This window comes from Hippoglossus stenolepis, chromosome 10 (genome assembly GCF_022539355.2).
Source record: "Hippoglossus stenolepis isolate QCI-W04-F060 chromosome 10, HSTE1.2, whole genome shotgun sequence".
Lineage (NCBI taxonomy): Eukaryota > Metazoa > Chordata > Actinopteri > Pleuronectiformes > Pleuronectidae > Hippoglossus > Hippoglossus stenolepis.
Genome location: NC_061492.1, coordinates 22,884,230 through 22,903,355, shown reverse-complemented (window position 1 = coordinate 22,903,355; position 19,126 = coordinate 22,884,230). Strand labels below are relative to the sequence as shown.

Below are 19,126 nucleotides of genomic sequence, written 5' to 3'. Positions count from 1 at the left end.
AATGTATCAAATGTATCAGTTTAAAATTTGTAGCCTTTGTCAGACCTGGTTTCAACTTTAGCTCCAAGTATAGGTGTGAACACACCAAAGCAGGGCAAAGGTTGGAAAAACATGTTGATTTGACATGTTCTGAAGTTATCCAAGTTTATAGCTTTATTTTTATACAGTTAAAATATATGTTGTAGTGTGTGTCTGCTGGTATTTATTTATATTCTGCTTTGGGTGTTTGCGGCTTGTTGTTTGCGACAGTTGTGGAGCCTGTAGTGGAGGTTAGTGCACATGCGTAGTTATATATTGGTCATTGATATCATCTGGTGTGCGAAGTCTGCGAAGGAGTGGATCAACACAAGTTTTTGACAGTGACACCGTGATATATGATAATGCGACCTGCAACAGGCAGTGTGACGATGGACATGTTACGGATACTTGGACTTTACGCATCACCAAGTCGGTAATGGACAGAGATAAGGTGTTTTTAAAAGCCATTTGCTGGAACCGTGCAAATAAACCCTTTCAAGTTTTTCCCGGCCTCCGGTTGAAGTGTGTTGACATTGGGTTTTCACAACCAGGCCAGAAGTATATCTGTTGGACACGAGTCAAACTTGATTATCACTCTGCAGGCTGACATTAAGTGGCCTATTGAAACGTGGAGTGAAGTAAAATGGCCAATACACCTTCCATTAAGTTTAATGCCATTGATGATATCATAATAAACCCTTACTGATGGGAATGTGGCTTTAACCATTTCTTTGTGGATGGATTTTTGCAGCTACACTCAGGAGTTTTTTCAGAATTTAGTGCCAGAAAGAATTTACATTTGGAAAAGCCCAGAACAAATGGTCGTGATTTTAGATGGTGCTTGTTGTTTCATATCCTGAAGTCCTTTAAAGAGTCTTGAGATGTCTTTAAGCCCAGACTCGGCCCTATATGCATTATAAATAGGTTTAATAGGGTATTTTCAAACGCCTTTTTACTCTCTGTGATAAAATTATTGATATAGTGGCGGACTTTAAGAAATCTCAAAGAATTGCTATTAATTAGCCCACGTACTCCTTTGAGTCACACGAAATTGCTCAGTGTCATCTAATTATTAAAAAGTACAGTATGTGGAGAGTCCCTGGTTAGATCTTCTTTTATAGGATACATCCAACTTGTTTGTTGGGTGAACTATCCCTTTTAATATCAGCTTGTATTTTCTGACTTAACTGCTTAACATTTAAAGTTACACTCAGGTCTTATAAGTCTTTTGGAATGTTTACTCGTAGGTGAAGTCTGAGCTTATGGTCTGGCTAAGATCTAAGTTAGTTGTAACCTGAAACCAAGCTAAATTAATGTCTACCACCAGTTGATGTTAGCGGATGTTAGGGACATATCGTCAGTTGTGTATCTTAGCGTCATCAGGTGTTTCAGCATTAATTCACAAGACACCCTCTTCTAAGGCAGGCCTGCCACAGGTTGAACAGACCTGGGTCCATGTCACTAGCATCTTGGGGCCCGGTTGGATTCTTTCCTCCTGATCCAGAGTCATTGGGTATTGTTGATTATATGTGGCTTTCATTGTCGGGATCAACAAACCCTTCATTTCCTTGTACCACTCAGATGGAAAACCATCTGGTCCTGCTGCTTTATTGGGTTTCAAATTACATATTACACTTTTGATTTCTTCATTTTTGATTTCACTAATTCGGAGCTTGTTTTGTTCTTCCTTCATCTTAGGTAATTTTATCGGATAAAACAATTCTTCCATCCATTGTTTGGAGAAAAAACTGCTTTTTTAAATATCATTAGAATAGATCTCATGTAGTTTGTTATTTTTCTTATCTATTTCCATTTTCATTCATGGATTTGGTTTTTAGACATAATTTTTTTTTTAATCGGACTGTAATTGCTCCATTTGTATTTTCTCTGTTTTTTTAAATGAGAGTTGTAACCTATCATTTCCCCCACAGGACCACTTTACACCCATGGCAAAGTATTGGAGAAGACACTTCCCCACTTTCATCCCAAAATTATCTTGTATGGGTTTTTTGCTGTTTTTTATTTAATATCCCGATGTTCAGTCTCCAGGTTGTGGTCCTATAGCTAGATCCATATGAATTGGGCTTTGATCTTTCAGGTCCATTGTCCCAACATTTCAATTTTTCACCAAAAGCCTACTGTGACCATTAAGTGTTCCCTTAACATTTAGAGCTGTGTATTTATCAGGTTACTTTAGTTCAGTTTGTTTTAAATGATACTTACGTGATACTAACATGAATAATAATAACATATATACTTTCAGACATCTTGCATTTCTTAACCCCCCAAATGTTCCAGTTGAGGTCCCACGTGCTGTTACACTGACGCTCAACATTCAGCCAATGACAGAGAGGGAACGGCACAGCAACATTTACATGTCATGTGTTTAAATACAGCCTGGCCACTGACTTCTTTTACTAATATCGTGACGATGCCTGAACCAGCGAAGCCTGCGCCCAAGAAGGGCTCCAAGAAAGCGGTGGCGAAGGCCCCCGGTAAGGCCGGAAAGAAGAGGAGAAAGTCCAGGAAGGAGAGCTACGCCATCTACGTGTACAAGGTGCTGAAGCAGGTCCACCCCGACACTGGGATCTCCTCCAAGGCCATGGGCATCATGAACTGCTTCGTGAGCGACATCTTCGAGCGCATCGCCGGTGAGGCCTCTCGTCTGGCTCATTACAACAAGCGCTCCACCATCACCTCCAGGGAGATTCAGACCGCCGTCCGCCTGCTGCTGCCCGGGGAGCTGGCTAAACACGCCGTGTCTGAGGGCACCAAGGCCGTGACCAAGTACACCAGCTCCAAGTAAACGACTCTAAGGAGACATCAAAGCAACGGCTCTTTTAAGAGCCACACACTTTCTCTATGGAGACAAACTGTCCTGACTCTAACGACATGTCCATCAATAGTTAAATATCCACTTTTAAATAATACTGTAACTGTGGTTTATTAGATCATGGTTGAATTAAATAATTAGGGTTCATATTGAAAATGTTCTTGTCTTGTGTCCACAGGCACAATATATTACAAATAATATAATTACTGGTTTATTTGTATAGTGCTGTAATACAGTGGTGTATTGAGACTGCTAATGGTTATTGATTTGTCTTTAGTGTTATCAACATACCCATATCATTAGTCCACATTAGCTCCACATCCATTCAGAGCAGCTCACCTAAACTTTGAATAAAAGTTTAACCTAACAATTTAGTATCACTTAAATGTCACTTACTTATAGCACTTTGTAGTTTGGCTTTCTTGAAGAAAATTGTACTGGCTTTGTGCCCTCATGGTTGAATGCACTTATTGAAAGTCGCTTTGGTTAAAAGCGTTAGCTACATGAAATGTAATGTAACCATAACAACCGCTCTCTGTCCATGGTCCTGGAACAAGGTATCCAATTTTTCAGACGTTTTGTCTTTTGCTCCAACTCTGTGTACACATTTAAGCAGGGCCTTTGTCATGGTTAGAAATACTTGTGAGTATAGTGATAGAGAGGTTTATATACAAAGGAGTGATTATGATTGGAAATAAACTCAGGACGTGGTTCCGGTTCACATATTTGGAGAGCGGCACCATCTATTGGCTGCCTGATGTTATTACAGTATAAACATGTGATGTGAAGCTGGAATTGTCATTTTTCTAAGCAGCTCACCCACAACTTCATTACTTTACTCGTTCTCATGCTTGTGTGTATATATATATATATATATATACACAGTTTTTAAGTGTCACTTATATATTTAGCAATTAAAGACAAGAGGAAGCTACGATAAATCCATAGTAAGAGAATTAATGTGATTCTACAAAACAAATTTGAACAAAGGAACACTCTTTAAAGAAGTATAGTATATGATGTAAAGCTGAAATCGTTGCACATCCTGTTACATGGTGTGTGTGTGTGTGTGTGTGTGTCAGTAGTAGTCTGCTGCTCTAAATATGTTTTATTTTACTGTTGCTGTGAAATAACTTCTAAATCTTGACATTGTAAGAGATACATATTTAATATCTTTCTATATAACTTGACTCCCTTTAGTTAAGAACTCTTTCTCTTCATATTTATTGACAGTGATGATGATTGATGAGGAAGCAGCTCTTTGTGGATTGACGTGTGTGGCTCTTAAAATAGCCTTTTACCAGGATGGACATCTTTCACAGTGAGGACAGCTCACTTCTTCTTGGCTGATGTCCTCTTCACTTTGGGTTTGGCGACCTTCTTCGCGGGGGCTTTCTTGGCAGCAGGAGACTTTTTCGCCACTTTCTTGGGGCTCTTGGCTCCTTTCCTCTTCGACTTACTCCTTTCTCCCCTATGGGTTTATTCTGACTTGAAGCGTAAAGCAGCTGCGCTCTGCTCCACAACATCCCTTCAGAGCAACAAATTGTTGAAGTGCAGCACCTAAACACAACGAACAGTTCTGTCCTGATACAATGTATCCAATTTTCAGTTGATAATATATTTTGAAAATTTGCAGCCTTTGTCAGACCTGGTTTTAACGTTAACCCAAAGTATATGTGTGAACACACCTAAGCAGGGACACAGCGTTAGTATTAGAGTGGTTAAAGATATTTCAATGAAAATATTTAATCAATATGAAGTCTGAAGTTCAAATTTACATCACAATAATCAGTAGTTTGAATCAGGGAGGAGAGTGACAGACAAAATGAGTCATTCTGTGTGGAATCAAATAAGGTTGTTGCAGCATCTTCTCTTATTTAGTTAAACTCTCGTCTATATCATGAATGGACCCGAAAACCAAGGCCTGGAAATGATCTCTCTTCAAATCTTAATTTCATGTTTTCAGCACATGACTTAAAAAAAAGTTTGTATCATGCAGTACTTTAAGTGATTTATACTGAAAAACATCATCTTGAAAGTCAAGAAAGGAGATCTATTTATTCAGTATTGTTATTTCAGAGTCTTGGTTAAATAGACATGTTAGGGTTACATTGGGGTTGAAACAGGTTGTTCTGAAAGAAAGAATCCTCTTTCTGGACAGTCACATAGTACATAATACTTTACCAATTTGGGAGATAGGGAAAGTTCCATATCCACATGATTAAGGTTAGTGTAAATGTGGATATGATTGTTGGAGGCAGCAAGAGTGTTGTATTTATGTACATGTTGGGTGGATCATGTGTAGGATCATGTTTTCAAATAATTTAGAGACGTTGTTTGATTGTTGTACTCTGGAAGAACGACTGATGCTCTTAAAAGAGCCGTTGGGTTGTTGAGCTGTTGTAAAGTGAGTTTATCCACCGAAGCCGTACAGAGTGCGGCCCTGTCTCTTCAGAGCATACACCACGTCCATGGCGGTCACGGTCTTCCTCTTGGCGTGCTCGGTGTAGGTGACAGCATCGCGGATCACATTCTCCAGGAAAACCTTCAACACGCCGCGGGTCTCCTCGTAGATCAGACCGGAGATACGCTTCACTCCGCCACGGCGAGCCAGGCGGCGGATGGCACGGTAATTCCTTGATGTTATCACGGAGAACTTTGCGGTGACGCTTTGCGCCTCCTTTACCGAGCCCTTTTCCTCCCTTTCCTCGTCCAGACATTTCTCTTCAGTGAGATGAGATCTAGTGAATAGAGTGCTCCGCGGGAAACACAGCTATTCATAGCCTGACTGAGGACCTGATAGAAGACAGAGGCGGCCGTATTCCTCTTCTGTGGATCCTCATGGCCGCTCATAATAAACAAGTGGTCACACAAAGACTCAGCTCATCATTTCTCCCTTAACTCTCCTGTTATCCTCAAATTGACAATGTTTATCCTTTGAGTCATTTTGACCACGGCAATAAAAACCTCCAGACAATTATTATAATAAAAAATGTAACCTAAGTGTATGTTTCAAGTATGGTTTGTTTCTTTTTTGACTACTTAAAAAGACTTATCTAAAACACAACCCCCACCAACCCCACAATACATCCCAACTACCGATTATGCAACTAAATATGCAAATAACCATAAAATCTCACCAATCGACCTATAATTTTAAGGAGAGATCGTTGGGGGTTTTAGAGGATTTATGTTCTTCATTGTATGTAACATTTGGAGATAAAAACTATTGTTGTATGTTATGTTTGGGGTCAATTTGACCCCAGGATAAGCAAACAGAAAGATCTTATTTCTAAAATACAATATTGAGCAGCCAAGTTTTTCCAACTGTACCCAAATACACGTGCCTGCCCTCAAAATGTGTTATCTCATGTATATCTCTGTTGAATGTTATGAAGAACACAAAAGCTGGTTTGATGTCTTGGATATGGATATAATTTTTTGACGGAAAGCGTTTCTGCTGGTGGTTGAGAGACAACAGGAGGATCAGCACCAAAGTTCTCATCGGAGGAGGAAGCCTCAAAATCAGGGTCCTCCTCAACATTCTCCTCCATTTCAGATATATTCTCCTGTCGTTTTCACTGTCAAATAGCTGTGACAAAACCTCACTGGCAGAAACCCTTTCTTAGACGCTATTATCAAATTGAGAACAAGCATGAACAGAAAGCACATAGATCAGGGAAATGGTTTAGAAAGCTGCTGTACATGCCTCCCCATGTCTGGTGAACCATCAGTGGTTCTCACACTACAGTTATGGTCGGGTAGATTAGGGCCCCAAAGCAGAAGGTTAAGATTAGAAGAGTACATGTTATAGAGACCTCAATATCATCCTAAACAATCAATATGAATAAGTGTAAAATAACCCTGATGCGTGCACTATGGGTCCAGGTCAATGAATATACATATTCATGAAAAAAAAAAAATTTAACCTGCTGTCCCCATTTAATAGGAAAAGTCATATGTGTAGCCAAAAAAACGAGTTACCTATTTATTTTTTAAAAGATTTAATGGGGTCAAATTGACCCCAAGGACAATAGGAAGGTAAATTACAACAAAGACTTAACAATCTAAAAGTCGATAGACAAATTGACTCTTTAAATGTGGTCTGGATCGGGTCCAGTCTACACCCAGGACATGGTCAAACGTTACACCCCAGCCCGTTCACTCCGCTCTGCTTCTACCAATCGGCTTGTTGCTCCCTCACTGCGAGCTAAACACTCATCAAAATCACGACTGTTTGCCGTCCTGGCTCCTAAATGGTGGAATGAGCTCCCCATTGACATCAGGACAGCAGAAAGTTTACACATCTTCCGCCGCAAACTAAAAACACACCTCTTCCGACTATACCTTGAATAACATTTTAAACTAACAATTTAGTAGCACTTAAATGGCACTTACTTATAGCACTTTGTAGTTTTGCTTTTTTGAAGAAATTGTACTTTCTTGATTCTTGTTGTTCTGGGTTTGTACCCTCATGGTTGAATGCACTTATTGTAAGTTGCTTTGGATTATAGCGTCAGCTAAATGAAATGTAAAAACAAATATAAAGTACTATATAAATAAAATCTGTTTGAATGGTTAAAATAACATGTTTACATGATACAATTTACACACAGCAATCTACACTTACACTTACGTACATACTTATGTACATTCTGGATACACAGAGTGTTTGTTGACACTAAGGCCTTCATTTGTAATATGAATATGTTATTGGCTATAAAAGTCTGAGAAAACTTGATCTATTGATCAATAAGTAACATATTGACAGGTTGACAGAGATTTCTCACAGACTAGTCAAATAGTTTTTGAGAAACCTCTGTCATGTTTTAATGATTATTTTTCACAAATAATTATCAAAATATTATACAGAAACATGTATCCTAGTGTTAATGTGTAGAGCAAATGTTGGTATTTACTAAATTGGACAGCAGAGAAACAGCAAATTCCAGTAAAGCATAAACATTTTCTGCAAAATAAATGATGGAACCTGTTGACTTTTTATATTAAATGAAAGAGAAATGTGCCACAATATTAATTTGATCATTGCTTGAAGTGAATATTTTGTAAAAGTGACAAAGTCAACATGGATATGAAATGTAGCACTAATTAATAATACAATGACTCTCCAGCATCCTCAGCATGACACGTTCACGGCTCTGATAGGAAGTCTGGCTCAACTTCACCATGAGCCTCGTCCATCAGCGGTGTGTTTGCTGCCTGCACAATAACTTGACTTTATTACAAAGGGATCATCAGCAGGTGCTTGTTTTTACTCGGTCTCTCTAAACAAACATGTGGAGCAGCTGGGAAACGGGTTTTGGTGGAGCTGTGGAGCTTTTGAACTCATTTTAGGAGAGAAACGAGTGGGAAAAGCCGCTGAGCAGCGCTGCTCACCGCGGTGAACGGGTGAGGTTTGGAGGCTCCACCGACAAAATGCAGAGAGCATCAGAGCTCTTCATGACTTCAATATGAAGACAGACAAGTCCGCTACCTGCTTCCTCACTGTCAGCCTCCAGCACCGCTCACCCACTGAGTTTTCACTCGTTTATCAGTTAAGAGAAAACACAAGTGTCTCGGTGTTCACACTGCACACAGGAGCCACGGCTCGACTGAGTCTTCACGGTTCTCATGGTGTGTTCAAGTACCGCCTCCCGATCAGGACTCTTCTACAGTCCGGTCACTCACTCCGATAGTTCCTCGTTGATCTAAACTCAAAGAGAAAGATGGCAGAAGTCGCTCCAGCTCCAGCTCCCGCCGCCGCCAAGGCTAAAGCGGCCAAGAAGAAGGTCGTGAAACCGAAGAAGGTCGGTCCCAGCGTCAGTGAGCTCATCGTGAAAGAAACCGTGTCCGCGTCCAAGGAGCGGAGCGGCGTGTCCGCGGCCGCCCTCAAGAGGCTCTGGCTGCCGGAGGCTACGATGTGGAGAAGAACAATGCCCGCGTCAACAACACCATCAAGAAGCTGGTGGTCAACGAGACCCTGGTCCAGACCAAGGGAACCGGGGCCACCGGCTCGTTCAAGATGAGCAAGAAGGTGGAGACCAAGGTCCAGAAGCCGGTGAAGAAGGCCGCTCCCAAAGCGAAAAAGCCCGCCGCCAAGAAACCTGCAGTGGCTAAAAAGCCCAAGTCAGCGGCAGCCAAGAAGCCAGCAGCCGCTAAAAAGTCCCTGAAGAAGGTGACGAAACCAGCAGCGGCCAAGGAGCCCACCAAGAGCCCCAAGAAGGTAGCGAAGAGCCCCAAGAAGGTGGCCAAGAGCCCCAAGAAGGTGGTGAAAAAGGCCCCTGCTGCCAAGAAAGCCCCCGCGAAGAAGGTCGCCAAACCCAAAGTGAAGAGGACAGCAGCCAAGAAGAAGTGAGATGTCCTCACTGTGAAACATGTCCATCCTGGTAAAAGGCTCTTTTAAGAGCCACACACGTCTATCCACAAAGAGCTGCTTCCTCATCAATCATCACCACTGACAATAAATATGTAGAGACAGAGTTCTTAACTAAAGGGAGTCAAGTTATATAGAAAGATATTAAATATGTATTTCTTACAATGTCAAGATTTAAAAGTTATTTCACAGCAAAACAGTAAAATAAAACATATTTAGAGAAGCAGACTACTGACACACACACACACACACACCATGTAACATGATGTGCAACGATTTCAGCTTTACATCATATATTGTACTTCTTCTTTAAAGAGTGTTCCTTTGTTAAAATTTGTTTTGTAGAATCACATTAATTCTCTTACTATGGATTTATCGTAGCTTCCTCTTGTCTTTAATTGCTAAATATATAAGTGACACTTAAAAACTATATAAACTGTGTATATATATATATATATATATATATACACACACACACAAGCATGAGAACTAGTAAAGTAATGAAGTTGTGGGTGAGCTGCTTAGAAAAATGACAATTCCAGCTTCACATCACATGTTTATACTGTAATAACATCAGGCAGCCAATAGATGGTGCCGCTCTCCAAATATGTGAACCGGAACCACGTCCACTACCAGTTGAACTCTCCGACATGTCCTGTCAGAAGCTTTGTTTTCCAGGAGCTCAGCTGCTCCTGTTTTATTGCAGCTACTTGTCTGTTCTGAGTCATAAAAATGAGCTCTGTAGCAGCAAAGACTTGATCAGTGGCTGTAATTAAACTATAAGTATATAAGTATTGATGAACCAACAGAGGGAAAGTCATGTGGTTAAATTTACTCACAGGCAGCCGAGTGTTTTTCCATGTGGCATTTTTCTCAGATTTATGATTAAAACACTAAGATAATTTTTCAGAGTATAATTATACCTTGTTTCAGGACCATGGACAGAGTTGTTTGTTGTGTTTAGGTGCAGCACCTCAACAGTGTGTTTCTCTGAATGGATGTTGTGGGACAGAGCTTTACGCTTCAAGTCTGTGCAGAAACACACTTAGGTTACAACTGGGTAAGTAGAGCCAGTGGGTAAGATGAGCCACCCCCTGTATCTAGATAACTATAAAAAAAGTTATGTGTGCACAAATTAAGGAAGTGTAGTCGACATTACTCATTCCATCTTTCACTCAAGCACATGGAGAGAGTGGTAAGCAAACTAGAACTAATATATCTTTGTCAAGCAAAGTGAATTCATCATGATACTAAAATTATCAGTCTTGTATATTAATTAAAATAAATATGTTCTTGACATTATTTCAATGATAATTGTGTTTAATGATAATAATTTAATGACTGATAATACTGTAAACAACTTTAAAGAATTGATTCCTCTGACATTATATTCACAGCCATGTGTCGGTACAATACATGAAAGTTGTCAAAACTTCACTCCCAAACTAGTTGATAACTTTGTTGAATGTACAGCAGCCTCATTACAAACAACCGCTCGCTCTGCTGACCATTAAGAAAGTAAACCAGAGCAGAAAAAAATCCCCACCTCCTCATCATGAGTAACACAAATCATTGATTCTTGAGACATGGGACAAAACACGTCCAGCAGTTGAAACTGTTATTGGGTTTAAAATTGAAAATATTTTCAATTGTAGATGTTATGCAGGATATTAATAGAATGTATTCAACATGATTATCCCCTTCAATTTAATTACTATAATATCAAATCTATGACACAGTCTTCCCAATACATCTAAAACATCAAGTCCACTGAGAAGGCTTCAAACATTCATGTGCAATAAAATGGATACAAATATTTTGTAATGATTAAAACAAGCTTATTTCCACATAAGAAAAACTGAATATATCCTATCAGAGCCAAATTGAACTTTAGTGACACCTGCATATTTCATAAGGTTTCAAAGTTGTGTCCCAGTTTTTCTGTCAACACCATGAGACATTCATTAAAATGAAATAAAATGTGCTAATATTAGGGGCAGCAGTCACTCTGAAGGATCCATTCTCACATTCCATTCATGCAGAGTGCTTTCATGGCAGACAGGGTCAGATGAGTTTAATAGTTTTGATGGTGGGTATTGGGTGTGTCCACATACGGTCTTTTACACCCAATGCTCAAGTGTAAATCAATAGCAATTTAGTTTTTCAGATTTAAAAGAGTTTATTTCCAATCATAATCACTCCTTTGTATATAAACCTCTCTATCCCTATACTCACAAGTATTTCTAACCATGACAATGGCCCTGTGTACACACAGTTGGTGCAAAAGACAAAACGTCTGAAAAATTGGATACCATGGACAGAGAGCGGTTGTTATGGTTACATTACATTTCATGTAGCTAACGCTTTTAACCAAAGCAACTTTCAATAAGTGCATTCAACCATGAGGGCACAAAGCCAGAACAACCAGAATCAAGAAAGTACAATTTTCTTCAAGAAAGCCAAACTACAAAGTGCTATAAGTGACATTTAAGTGATACTAAATTGTTAGGTTAAACTTTCATTTAAAGTTGAGTGAGCTGCTCTGAATGGATGTGGAGCTTATGTGGACTAATGATATGGGTATGTTGATAACACTTAAGATAAATCAATAGCCATTAGCAGTCTCAATACACCAGTGTATTACAGCACTATACAAATAAATCAGTAATTATATTATTTGTAATATATTGTGCCTGTGGACATGAGACAAGAACATTTTCAATATGAACCCTAATTATTTAATTCAACCATGATCTAATAAACCACAGTTACAGTATTAGTTAAAAGTGGATATTTTACCATTGATTGAACATGTCATCAGTGTCAGGACAGTTTGTCTCCATAGAGAAAGTGTGTGGCTCTTAAAAGAGCCGTTGCTTTGATGTGATGTCTCCTTAGAGTCGTTTACTTGGAGCTGGTGTACTTGGTCACGGCCTTGGTGCCCTCAGACACGGCGTGTTTAGCCAGCTCCCCGGGCAGCAGCAGGCGGACGGCGGTCTGAATCTCCCTGGAGGTGATGGTGGAGCGCTTGTTGTAATGAGCCAGACGAGAGGCCTCACCGGCGATGCGCTCAAGATGTCGCTCACGAAGCAATTCATGATGCCCATGGCCTTGGAGGAGATCCCAGTGTCGGGGTGGACCTGCTTCAGCACTTTGTACACGTAGATGGCGTAGCTCTCCTTCCTGGACTTTCTCCTCTTCTTTCCGGCCTTACCGGGGGCCTTCGCCACCGCTTTCTTGGAGCCCTTCTTGGGCGCAGGCTTCGCTGGTTCAGGCATCGTCACGATATTATTCGATTCAATGAATGCAGACGTCAGTGGCCAGGCTGTATTTAAACACATCACATGTAAATCTATCTGTGCCGTTTCCTCTCTGTCATTGGCTGAATGTTGAGCGTCAGTGTAACAGCACTTGGGACCTCAACTGGAACATTTGGGGGTTAAGAAATGCAAGATGTCTGAAAGTATATATGTTATTATTATTTATGTTAGTGTCACATTAGTATCATTTAAAACAATCTGAACTAAAGCAACCTGATAAATACACAGCTCTAAATGTTAAGGGTAAATAGAAATATTGGGACAATGGACCTGAAAGATCAAAGCCCAATTCATATGGATCTAGCTATAGGACCACAACCTGGAGACTGAACATTGGGATATTAAATAAAAAACAGCAAAAAACCCATACAAGATTATTTTGGGATGAAAGTGGGGAAGTGTCTTCTCCAATACTTTGCCATGGGTGTAAAGTGGTCCTGAGGGGGGAATTATAGGCTACTACTCTCATTTAAAAAAGCAGAGAAAATACAAATAGAGCAATTACAGTCCGATTAAAAAAGAAATTATGTTTAAAAACCAAATCCATGAATGAAAATGGAAATAGATAAGAAAAATAACAAACTACATGAGATCTATTCTAATGATATTTAAAAAAGCAGTTTTCTCCAAACAATGGATGGAAGAATTGTTTTATCGATAAAATTACCTAAGATGAAGGAAGAACAAAACAAGCTCAATTAGTTAAATCAAAATGAAGAAATCAAAAGTGTAATATGTAATTTGAAACCCAATAAAGCAGCAGGACCAGATGGTTTTCCATCTGAGTGGTACAGGAAATGAAGGGTTTGTTGATCCCGACAGTGAAAGCCACATATAATCAACAATACCCAATGACTCTGGATCAGGAGGAAAGAATCCAACCGGGCCCAAGATGCTAGTGACATGGACCCAGGTCTGTTCAACCTGTGGCAGGCCTGCCTTAGAAGAGGGTGTCTTGTGAATTAATGCTGAAACACCTGATGACGCTAAGATACACAACTGACGATATGTCCCTAACATCCGCTAACATCAACTGGTGGTAGACATTAATTTAGCTTGGTTTCAGGTTACAACTAACTTAGATCTTAGCCAGACCATAAGCTCAGACTTCACCTACGAGTAAACATTCCAAAAGACTTATAAGACCTGAGTGTAACTTTAAATTTTAAGCAGTTAAGTCAGAAAATACAAGCTGATATTAAAGGATAGTTCACCCAACAAACAAGTTGGATGTATCCTATAAAGAAGATCTAACCAGGGACTCTCCACATACTGTACTTTTAATAATTAGATGACACTGAGCAATTTCGTGTGACTCAAAGGAGTACGTGGGCTAATTAATAGCAATTCTTTGAGATTTCTTAAAGTCCGCCACTATATCAATAATTTTGTCACAGAGAGTAAAAGGCGTTTGAAAATACCTATTAAACCTATTTATAATGCATATAGGGCCGAGTCTGGGCTTAAAGACATCTCAAGACTCTTTAAAGGACTTCAGGATATGAAACAACAAGCACCATCTAAAATCACTACCATTTGTTCTGGGCTTTCCAAATGTAAATTCCTTCTGGCACTAAATTCTGAAAAACTCCTGAGTGTAGCTGCAAGAAAATCCATCACAAAGAAATGGTTAAAGCCACATTCCATCAGTAAGGGTTTATTATGATATCATCAATGGCATTAAACTTAATGGAAGGTGTATTGGCCATTTACTTCACTCCACGTTTCAATAGGCCACTTAATGTCAGCCTGCAGAGTGATAATCAAGTTTAACTCGTGTCCAACAGATATACTTCTGGCCTGGTTGTGAAAACCCAATGTCAACACACTTCAACCGGAGGCAGGGAAAACCTGAAAGGATTTATTTGCAGTTCCAGCAAATGGCTTTTAAAAACACCTTATCTCTGTCCATTACCGACTTGGTGATGCGTAAAGTCCAAGTATCCGTAACATGTCCATCGTCACACTGCCCGTTGCAGGTCGCATTATCATATATCACGGTGTCACTGTCAAAAACTTGTGTTGATCCACTCCTTCGCAGACTTCGCACACCAGATGATATCAATGACCAATATATAACTACGCATGTGCACTAACCTCCACTACAGGCTCCACAACTGTCGCAAACAACAAGCCGCAAACACCCAAAGCAGAATATAAATAAATACCAGCAGACACACACTACAACATATATTTTAACTGTATAAAAATGAAACTATAAACTTGGATAACTTCAGAACATGTCAAATCAACATGTTTTTCCAACCTTTGCCCTGCTTTGGTGTGTTCACACCTATACTTGGAGCTAAAGTTGAAACCAGGTCTGACAAAGGCTACAAATTTTAAACTGATGCATTTGATACATTGTATCAGGACCATGGAAAGAGCTGTTTTTCATGTTTAGGTGCTGCACTTCAACAATTTTATTTAGGTTTGATCTGGTGTTTGCCTTTATTTGATGTGGTTGATTGTTTCTGTTGCGTTCGATGATGGAACCTGTTGACTGTTTGTCATTAAATGAAAGAGAGATGTTCCCCAATATTGATTTGATCATCGCTTGAAGTGAATATTGAGTAAAATTGACAAATTCAACATGGACATGAAATGTAGCCCTAATTATAGAATGACTCCCCAACATCCTCAGCATGAAACGTCAAGGCTCTGATTGGAAGTCTGGCTCAACTTCACCATGAGCCTCGTCCATCAGCGGTGTGTTTGCTGCCTGCACAATAACTTGATTTTATTACAAAGGGATCATGTGCCTGTAATGCCACTGTTACAATTATGTGTCACTTGTTTATAAGGGCTCCAAGTTTGTCTTTCAAAACAATTGGAATGTTTTACTAAAGGCATCTTTTTAAATAACTTAAACTGTTTGATAAATGTTTGCACTGAGTAGTTCAGTTTCTCAGAAAAAGCAAGGTCATCTCAGGTTCTTAAAGTTGACATGTATTTTAGAACTCAACTCAGTTAAAATAAACATTTTATTTCATTGCAGCTCTGACTCTGGTTCCATTCAACAGGTGAAGTGAAAGTTGTAATATTAATGAATATTAGATTAATAGCAAGCCGGGTCTTAGCCTGCATACTTTCCAATGTGTATTATTTGCAAAGCTACTAATGGTACAAATAATTTACTGTAAACTCTTTAGTATATAGTATTGTGAAATACTAACTGTTTGCTGTTCAATTAATGTTGTAAAACTAAAATACAGTTAAATGTTGTTTAAACCTGTAAAAATAGTTATTGTACGATGCTGTAGTTACTTTACATAAATTATTTGTATTTGAAAATAATTGAATAGTAACTTTATTTTCCAGATAATTACTGTAAATTCTTTAGTCAGTTATTTACAGTGTATTATATGTATGAACAGTCAGTAACTAGTGAGGGCAGCAGAGGAGTTTTGTCTTGAGTGCAGTGAAGTGGCTCTTAAAAGAGCCGTTGTTATCGTCAGTGGAGCAGCAGCAGTTTAAGCTCTCTCTCCGCGGATGCGGCGGGCCAGCTGTATGTCCTTGGGCATGATGGTAACCCTCTTGGCGTGGATGGCGCACAGGTTGGTGTCCTCAAACAGGCCGACCAGGTAAGCCTCGCTGGCCTCCTGCAGAGCCATGACAGCGGAGCTCTGGAAGCGCAGGTCGGTCTTGAAATCCTGAGCGATTTCTCTGACCAGGCGCTGGAAGGGCAGCTTGCGGATCAGCAGCTCCGTCGATTTCTGGTAGCGACGGATCTCTCTCAGAGCCACGGTACCGGGCCTGTAACGGTGAGGCTTCTTCACGCCGCCGGTGGCCGGGGCGCTCTTACGAGCAGCCTTGGTGGCCAGTTGCTTCCTGGGGGCTTTGCCTCCGGTAGATTTACGCGCAGTCTGCTTGGTTCTTGCCATTTTGTTTCTTGTCTCTCTGATCGGGAGAAAAGTGATGCAGAGATGGGACACTCTGCTTTTAAACTGCGGAGCCAGCCGTGAAATGGTGACGCTGCTTCAGATCCCCGGGTCCTGATTGGTGAGAGGCTCCTCCTGGGGTACTCGCTGCTTATTGGAGGAAAGTGCAGGCTGTCCGCTGCTCTGCTCTTTCTGGTTGGTCTGGCATGAACCGTCCCGCTTGATCCGCGGATATATAAAGGAGGGTTCGAGCTGTTCACAGCAGTTTCTTTGTCTTAAAAACAAACTTCATCCATAATGTCTGGCAGAGGTAAAACCGGCGGAAAGGCCAGAGCGAAGGCAAAGACTCGCTCGTCCCGCGCTGGGCTCCAGTTCCCCGTCGGTCGTGTCCACAGGCTGCTGCGTAAAGGCAACTACGCACATCGCGTTGGTGCCGGCGCCCCCGTCTACCTGGCGGCTGTGCTGGAGTACCTGACCGCTGAGATCCTGGAGCTGGCTGGAAACGCCGCCCGCGACAACAAGAAGAGCCGTATCATCCCCCGCCACCTGCAGCTGGCCGTCCGCAACGACGAGGAGCTCAACAAACTCCTGGGCGGAGTGACCATCGCTCAGGGCGGCGTGCTGCCCAACATCCAGGCTGTTCTGTTGCCCAAGAAGACCGAGAAGGCCCCCAAGTCCAAGTAAAGCAAAGCTGCTGGACACCACCGACACAAAGGCTCTTTTAAGAGCCACACACTCTCCTCTGGTAGAGAGCAAATCTCCTCATGTCACACACCAACCACCATAATACAGAAGTACAGATTAAAAAAAAAAAAAAGATGTTTATTGTTGTTCAACATGTACCTTTAACATTTTAGGGAAGGATTAAACTGATCTTTGAGTTAACTACATCAAGAATATATGTATAAATGTACTTTTGTGTACGTACAGAGTTTGACTCAAATTTAACCTTAGTTAACAAGGTATTTATTACATTAACATTGTAACACTTGTACACTGTAAAAAGCCCAACTTCAAAATCGTTGTTCTAACTTTGTTTTCGGAGTTGAGTGAGCAACTATTTTTGAAAACTGTTGAGCTAACTTAAAGTTCCAAGTTTACAGATAAGTAATGCAGCTCACTGAAAAGTTTAAGTTGAGGAAACTTCAAATAGTGATTAGCCATCTCTTGTTGTAACTAAGGTCACTGAGCAAGAATATATATATATATATATATAAAACTTAATTTATATAGCACCTTTCAAAACCAAAGTCACAAAGTGCTTTACAAAACAAGCAAGATATGTTTATATATATATAATCATATGTCCTAACACACATACACAGGTTCATATATATCTAGATATATCTAGATATATACAAATTATGTGTGTGTGGGGAGGCGTATTTTCATATTTCTTAGTTTAAGTGTGTTTAGGAGTGCACTTGCGTGACGTGAAGTCACAACCTAGTCAGTATCACCGCGCATGCGCATTTTCAAACACCGGCGCCGTCAGCCCGACGGGGAATGTCCGCACATGTTCCAGTGTTGTTGGCGCTCCGCCTCGCTTTCCTCCAGCTCACGTGAACCAGGTAAGACTCTGTGCTCCAGTTACCGCTTGTTTACTGCTTATTCTGCCACCCGTTGTCTTTTGAATGTAAAGGTTCACAACGTTTACAAAGCTACTTGTAGAAGCTACCTGTGTTAGCTACCTGTTAGCTACCTGTAGAAACTACCTGTAGAACAACCTCACCGTGCTTAAGTTAATAAACTACCCACGTGTTACGTTATTGTCTTATCGAAGGAGTGTGCGCATTGTTGTGTGTTTTAAAGGTTGTACTATCCATGCACACGCACAACTTTCTGACGACGATTGCAGTGTTAGCTGTTTTGATTAGCATGCTAACATTTAGCGGCAAACTGCTGTGCTAGTTGAAGCGGTGCCACTTCCAGACGATACAGTTAGCCCGTCAGCCCGTGTGCATGTGACGTTGATCTACAGGTACTCTACCCCTCATCTTATTGTGATACACACTTTATTCTCTCAGGTACTAATAAGACCCTAAAGTAATCATTATTTCCTTCCCTTGTGATAAAACACAAAAACCTTGTATATGTATATGATTTTAATTTTAATTAGTATAATGATGTATTGTTTATTAATGAACCCCTCACCCCCTAAATTCTGTCAAGTTTGAGGAGAGGGCTGCAGTGAGGCTTTTGTGTTATATATTATGTATTATGATCAAAACATTATTTCTTGACTTACAAATGGCTAACGATGAAGGTTAAATAATGGTAACTTTTGATGTTAATTGAGTCATGTTCTTTTTTATGCATGCCAGGGTATGTCATCTTTTAATGTCTTTCCTGTTTTATTCAAAGCTAGGGTGGTATTACTACTTGACAAAATGAATTGCTAAAGTTTTTGTGAAAGTTTTAAAATTGTTTTAAAATTAAAATAGTTAAATTGATCTTCGAGTTGTATGCATTTTGATCTTTGTCATGTAATGTGTGCCGAGAAAGTGATCAGAACGTCTGTCTTGACCACCGCAGCAACCATATTTAACATATCTTTGAACACTGTCTCCTCTCTTTTTTAGAATTACTTAAGTGGAACTGGGAAATGTTCTTATCATTGGACGCACACTCATCACAGTTGATAAAGCTGTCCGGATCACGTGAAGCACTTGGAAAAGACCTCAGGGCCCTTCTGGACATC

The 19,126-nt window shown here is 40.2% G+C and overlaps 4 protein-coding genes and 2 pseudogenes across 4 annotated transcripts; 3 read left to right on the top strand and 3 right to left on the bottom strand.

Moving 5' to 3' along the window:
- The first annotated feature begins 2,440 nt into the window (after positions 1–2,440).
- Positions 2,441–2,920, top strand: LOC118116062 (histone H2B). The gene has a single exon (XM_047341811.1). The coding sequence runs from the start codon at positions 2,450–2,452 to the stop codon at positions 2,822–2,824; it is 375 nt and encodes a 124-aa protein (XP_047197767.1). The 5' UTR covers positions 2,441–2,449; the 3' UTR covers positions 2,825–2,920.
- Positions 2,921–5,243: 2,323 nt separating this feature from the next.
- Positions 5,244–5,592, bottom strand: LOC118116079 (histone H4). The gene is given in 2 exon segments (XM_035167391.2): positions 5,244–5,478; positions 5,480–5,592. Coding segments are annotated over 2 exon segments (306 nt in total). The 5' UTR covers positions 5,572–5,592; the 3' UTR covers positions 5,244–5,264.
- Positions 5,593–8,451: 2,859 nt separating this feature from the next.
- On the top strand, positions 8,452–9,380 carry LOC118116019 (annotated as a pseudogene).
- Positions 9,381–12,041: 2,661 nt separating this feature from the next.
- On the bottom strand, positions 12,042–12,513 carry LOC124851088 (annotated as a pseudogene).
- Positions 12,514–15,970: 3,457 nt separating this feature from the next.
- Positions 15,971–16,462, bottom strand: LOC118116029 (histone H3). The gene has a single exon (XM_035167333.2). It carries the CDS (start codon positions 16,426–16,428, stop codon positions 16,018–16,020), a length of 411 nt encoding a protein of 136 aa, XP_035023224.1. The 5' UTR covers positions 16,429–16,462; the 3' UTR covers positions 15,971–16,017.
- Positions 16,463–16,708: 246 nt separating this feature from the next.
- LOC118116041 (histone H2A) lies at positions 16,709–17,160 on the top strand. Its single transcript, XM_035167347.2, has one exon. The coding sequence runs from the start codon at positions 16,723–16,725 to the stop codon at positions 17,107–17,109; it is 387 nt and encodes a 128-aa protein (XP_035023238.1). The 5' UTR covers positions 16,709–16,722; the 3' UTR covers positions 17,110–17,160.
- Positions 17,161–19,126: the final 1,966 nt, after the last annotated feature.